Source organism: Zeus faber (assembly GCF_960531495.2).
Source record: "Zeus faber genome assembly, chromosome: 15".
Lineage (NCBI taxonomy): Eukaryota > Metazoa > Chordata > Actinopteri > Zeiformes > Zeidae > Zeus > Zeus faber.
In genome coordinates this window covers 2,248,364-2,254,221 of record NC_137194.1, presented here as the reverse complement: position 1 = coordinate 2,254,221, position 5,858 = coordinate 2,248,364, and the positions used below count along the sequence as shown (strand labels likewise).

At 49.9% G+C, this 5,858-nt stretch overlaps 1 protein-coding gene across 1 annotated transcript in view; it reads right to left on the bottom strand.

Annotated features, from left to right (window-relative positions):
- Positions 1-5,158: 5,158 nt before the first annotated feature.
- rgs19 (regulator of G protein signaling 19) overlaps positions 5,159-5,858 on the bottom strand; it is a gene marked incomplete at its 3' end in the record, with an annotated part of 16,634 nt that continues 15,934 nt past the window's right edge. The window contains exon 3 of the mRNA XM_080015162.1: positions 5,159-5,347. Within this exon, the coding sequence (XP_079871288.1) occupies positions 5,159-5,347 (189 nt within the window). The remainder of the gene's footprint in view (positions 5,348-5,858) is intronic.

The following is a 5,858-nucleotide window of genomic DNA, read 5'->3' as shown; positions in this document are numbered from 1 at the left end:
CATTCATTGATAATGATTGGACAAGATGACGGAGCTCAGTCAGATTAATTGGCTCAAAGAGATCATTTGCTGGAAGCTGCAGACATGGGCGTGGCACGGAGGCCGTCAGCCTGTGGCACTGCTCAGGTGTCATGGAGCCCTGGTTGCTTTGATAGCAGCTTTCAGGGCATCTGCATTGCTGGGTCTGGTGTCTCTCATCTTCCTCTTGACAATACCCCATAGATTCTCTATGGGCTTCAGATCAGGCCAGTTTGCTGGCCAAATAAACCCCAGTAACACCACGGTCATTGAACCAGCTTTTGGTACCTTGGGCAGTGTGGGCAGGTGCCAAGTCCTGCTGGGAAATGAAATCAGCATCTCCATCCAGCTTGTCAGCAGAAGGAAGCATGAAGTGCTCTAAAAGGTCCTGCTGGATGGCTGTGTTGACTTCAGAAAACACAGTGGACCAACACCAGCAGATGACATGGCGGCCCAAATCATCACCGGCTGTGGAAACTTCACACTGGACTTCAAGCCACGTGGATTGTGTGCCTCTCCACTTTTCCTCCAGACTCTGGGAGCTTGATTTCCAAATGACTTGCAAAATGTACTTTCATCTGGAAAGAGGACGTTGGACTGAGCAACAGTCCAGTTCTTTTCCCCCACAGCCCAGGTAAGATGCCGCTGACGTGGTCTCTGCTTCATGAGTGGCTTCACACGAGGAACGCCACGTTTGCAGCCCGGGCCTCGGGTCGGTCTGTGCGTCGTGGCTCCCGATGCGCTAACTCCAGCCTCAGTCCACTCCTTGTGCAGCTCCCCCAAATTCTTGAATGGGTTTTGGTGCTGGTGCACCTTTTCCTACCACATGTTTTCCTTCCACTCGACTTTCTATGAACATGCCTGGATACGGCGCTCTGTGAACAAGCAGCTTCTTTAGCAATGACCTTGAGTGGCTCAGCCTCCTCGTGGAGAGCGTCAGTGACTGTCTCTTGGAATCTGTCACGTCAGCAGTCTTCCCCAGGATGCCGTAGCCCCCTGAGCCAGGCTGACAGAGCATCCCAGGCTCAGGAAACCTTTGCAGGTGCTTGATGAGGGCGTCACACCATGACTTTACAATATTGTACTTTTTCACAATATTCTCATTTTCTGAGACGCTGAATTTTGGGTTTTCATTATCTAAAGCCACAATCATCAACATTTCAAGAAATAAAGGCTTGAAATATTTCACTCTACGTGTAATGAATCTATATAATATTTGGGTTTCACTTTATGAAATGAGTGACAAAAAATATTGAACTTTTTCATGATATTGTAATGTTAGGAGACGTACCTGTGTGTGTGTGCATGTGTTGTAGTGCGGGGTGTCATGCGACCAATAAGATTCTTCTTCTTCTATTCAATACATTGTATTTAACTGAAAGACTTAAATCATTTTTCATTTGAGGTTCACCTCAGAGAGAGAGAGAGAGAGAGAGATGAAGGGATGAGAAATGACGAGAGAGGTTTTCCAAGGTCTCGGACCGAGGCAGGAATCTGGAAACAGTGGAGTTTTGGAAAACAGCGACAGCAGCGAGTACCTGCACCGGAGAGTGATGAACAGAGCAAATGGAGAGATCAGGGATTAGAGGAGTAGATTAACATCCAGAGAGAGAGAGGAATTCCTAAACAACAGATCAAGTAACATGACGCGTGACGACAGGATGAAGATGATCCTCTATCTCTTCTTTCCATTTTCCAGAAACAAACAACGGTTTCTCCTGTGTGTGTTTGTGTGTGTGTGTGTGTGTGTGTCTGTGTGAGACTGTGTGTGTGTGTGTGTGTGTGTGTGGGTGTGCATGTGTGTGTGTGTGTGTGTGTGTGAGACTGTGTGTGTGCATGTGTGTGTGTGTGTGAGACTGTGTGTGTGTATGTGTGTGTGGGTGTGCATGTGTGTGTGTGTGTGTGTGTGTGAGAGACTGTGTGTGTGCATGTGTGTGTGTGTGTGAGACTGTGGGTGTGCATGTGTGTGTGTGTGTGTGTGTGAGAGACTGTGTGTGTGTGCATGTGTGTGTGTGTGTGAGACTGTGGGTGTGCATGTGTGTGTGTGTGTGTGTGTGAGAGACTGTGTGTGTGTGCATGTGTGTGTGTGTGTGAGACTGTGTGTGTGTGTGTGCATGTGTGTGTGTGTGTGAGACTGTGTGTGTGTGTGTGTGGATCTGGCTGTTGAGTGTAAACATTGGTGTGAACCGTGGGTCGTTCACTTCAGTTACTTTGCTAAAAAACAAGGTTTCACATCTTGGAGCCGTTGAGCAAGGCGCTGCCTGCAGGGCTGCAGGTGCTCTTCTAAAAGACATTGTACACAAGTGACACAGCGTCCGGTGGAGCGCTCAGGGTTTCTCTTTATATATGTACAGTTAAAGTCACAGTTTTAACAAGATTTAAAATAAATAACATCGACAATACTAAGATCAATGCATCTGAGCCACGCCTCGTTTCCCATGATGCACTGGGTGGAACCGTCCAACATCTGTTTCTCTTTCCATATTCATATCATATTCATATCATATTATTCGTCATCTTTTTATGATTTTGCACCTGGGAAAATCATAAAAAATCCCCCCCCCCCGAATCGACCAACCATGGCTCCGCCCCCCTGGCATCGGTCGGCCAATCGAATGCCTCCAAGTTGGCGATGGACAGTGGTGAGGTCAAAGGTGAGAGGTCACAGAGGCTGAGGTCAGCAGCATGTGTGTGTGTGTGTGTGTTTTACTGTACTTCTGAGGACACAGGCGTGGTTCACAAGGCATCCTGGAGGTGAGGTGCTCTTTTATTCCGGACCCCCCGCAGAGATGGAAGGAGGTTCTGCTTCAATTTTACCAAGGAGCTTTTGGGACGCTGGAAGGCATGTTCCCTAATTCCACAGGCGCTAGGCTAGCTGATCCCACCTGCGGCCATGCCTTGCGCTAACACAGTTAGCATGCAGAGGTGGAGGGCTCCTTTAAGTCGGAACTCCTCCACCGGACAAAACCCGATGGGGACGTTCATCCACCAAACCCCCCCTGATTTCAACATTGAGTCCTGAGTAAACGGCGTGAAAACCCTTTGAAAGGCTTGTGAAGTCGAGCTGCGGGAAGATAAGGTTGAACTTGTTCATCCAAAATGGCCGCTTGGCATGTTGAACAACGTCTCTGTGTGCGGACAGTGAGCGGTGCGTTCAAGTCGACCCAGAGCTCAGAACTTCCCAGTTGGAGGGAATCGGTCCCCCCTGGTCCCGATCCTGATCCTGATCCCGATCCCTCCCAATGGAGGAGCTGCAGTAAAACAACATGGCCGCCTGCGTTGCCTCTGAAATGGAAGCTTGAAACCATGATCTCGGCTTTGGAAAGAATGACGCGAGCAGGAGCTCAGAGCCAACGTCGCACACAACACTGAAGACGCGCGTCGCCAGGTCAGCTTGAAAGTGGGATTCCGTCCGTGTTTTGGTTTTTCTACACCTTCAGCTGCAAAGCGTCGGCGGCTCTGAGGCCGAAGGAGACGGAGCTGGAAAGTGGTTTTGAAGCGTGGTTGACGTTTCAAAACCACTTTCCAGGACGTTGTGAACGCACCGCTTGGTTCGCACTTCACATCACGTTCCCCACAAGTATAGTAAAACAGAGTGTGTGTGTGTGAGTGTGAGTGTGAGTGTGTGTGAGTGTGTGTGTGTGTGTGTGTGTGTGTGTGTGTGTGTGTGTGTGTGTGTGTGTGCCTCCAGTGTGCATTGCAGTGTCTGTGGCGTTGGCAGAACGATCCACTTCCTGTTAAAATGAGGAGACGACGACGGAAAAAAGGAAATAAAATAAAATATAAAATAATAAAATCAACATGAGGAGTTAACTCTGCAGGAGAGGAAGGTGAAGACCATCCACCCAGCATCCACCCAGCATCCACCCAGCATCCACCCAGCATCCATCCAACATCCAACATCCATCCAATATCCCTCCAACATCCATCCAACATCCAACCTCCAGCCATCCAACATCCATCCATCCACCCAACATCCACCCATCCATCCATCCAATATCCATTCATCCAACCTCAATCCAGCCAAAATCCATCCGACATACATCCGACCTGTATCCAGCATTCATCCAAAGTCAAGCCGACATACGGCCATCCAACATCCATCCATCCAACATCCATCCATCCGACATCCATCCATCCAACATCCATCCATCCAACATCCATCCATCCAACATCCATCCATCCAACATCCATCCATCCGACATCCATCCATCCAACATCCATCCATCCAACATCCATCCATCCAACATCCATCCATCCAACATCCATCCATCCAACATCCATCCATCCAACATCCATCCATCCAACATCCATCCATCCAACATCCATCCGGCCTCCATCTAACATCCACCCATCCCGCATCCACCATCCATCAAACATCCATCCAACCTCCACCCAACATCCATCCATCATCCACCCATCCATTCATTCATCCACCCATCCATCTATCCATCATCCATCCATTCATCACCAGAATGAGATGAGAGAGGATGGAGCCGTAGAGAAGGAACGACTGTGTTTTCTGGACGTCTGTGTTTCCATCGAATAAGAAAGAAAGAAAAGAGAGAAAGAGGATGTCCGTGTTTTCATTGGCTGTTGAGGCTGAAGTGGGCGGGGCTTTGGCTTTGGTCTCTGAACGTCCAGATTCCCACAAAACTGCCTGAAATATTCACAACATTAAAAATGGCTGAAGATCCCTGAAAAGTGGAAGAGAGACAGAGAGAGAGAGAGACAGTGAGAGAGAGAGAGAGACAGTGAGAGAGACAGAGAGAGAGACAGTGTCGACAGACAGAGATGGTGTTAAAGACGAAATGGAGAAAACTGCGAGAGGTGGAGAGTTGTTGGATAAAGGGATGGAGGGAGGATGGAGGGAGAAGTGATGGAGGGAGGTTGGAGTGAGACAGTGACAAAGTGGAGGAGTGAGATAAATAGAAAGAAAGGAGGGATGAGAGGTGGAGAAAGGAGGAGGAAAGAAAAGTGTTGGTCCTTGAGGTCTGGAAGCTGGAGGCAGGAACCTTGAGCAACCCCACCCGCTGTGACTCGGGGAGAGGAGCTTTGCGGTGACCCCGCCCCTCCCAGCCCATAACCCTAACAGGCCCCTAACCCTAACCCCTCCCAGCCCTCCCCTTAGCTCCGCCCTCTAGGACTCTGAGGAGGAGCGCGAGACCCCACGGGCGAGGGAGCGGTAGAAGGCGGAGGACAGGAAGCGGGGGTAGGAGTCTCTGTGCATCAGGGTGTAGATCTGCAGCTGTGCGTCCTCGAAGGTTTGAGGCGACGGCTCCTCCATCTTCCTGTTGATCACCTCCCGTACCCGGGCATCCAGGCTCACCTGCAGGGGGCGCCACAGACCCGGGGTCAGCACCACCACAGTTTAACCTCCGTTTAACCCCCGATCTACGTCGCCCGGGGAACCCGGAGAAAAAACACGGAGGAGAACCAGCACAAATCTTTGAAAAGAAAGACGAATTGAAAGCAGCCGTCTGTGAAGAAACCTGGAGTCGTGGGGCAGAGTCAGTGTCAAACCTTCAAACAAACCTTGAAACAGGCCTTGAAACAGGCCTTGAAACAGGACTTGAAACAGGACTTGAAACAGGCCTTGAAACAGGCCTTGCAGAGCTAACACCATGGATTGATTATTGATTGATCATTTCTCGCCTCAAACTGGTTCAGAAACTGCTTTTGGCGAAATCAGTGAAAGTGACGAATCCATCAGTAAAGCTCAAAGCCCATTGGCTCACAGAAGGCGGGGCCTCGGGAGGGAGGCTCCTCCCACTGGTTCTGGACCAGGAGGCTTTAGAGGCATGTTACAACGACTAGAAGGCAGCGTCTGGGGCTCAGCA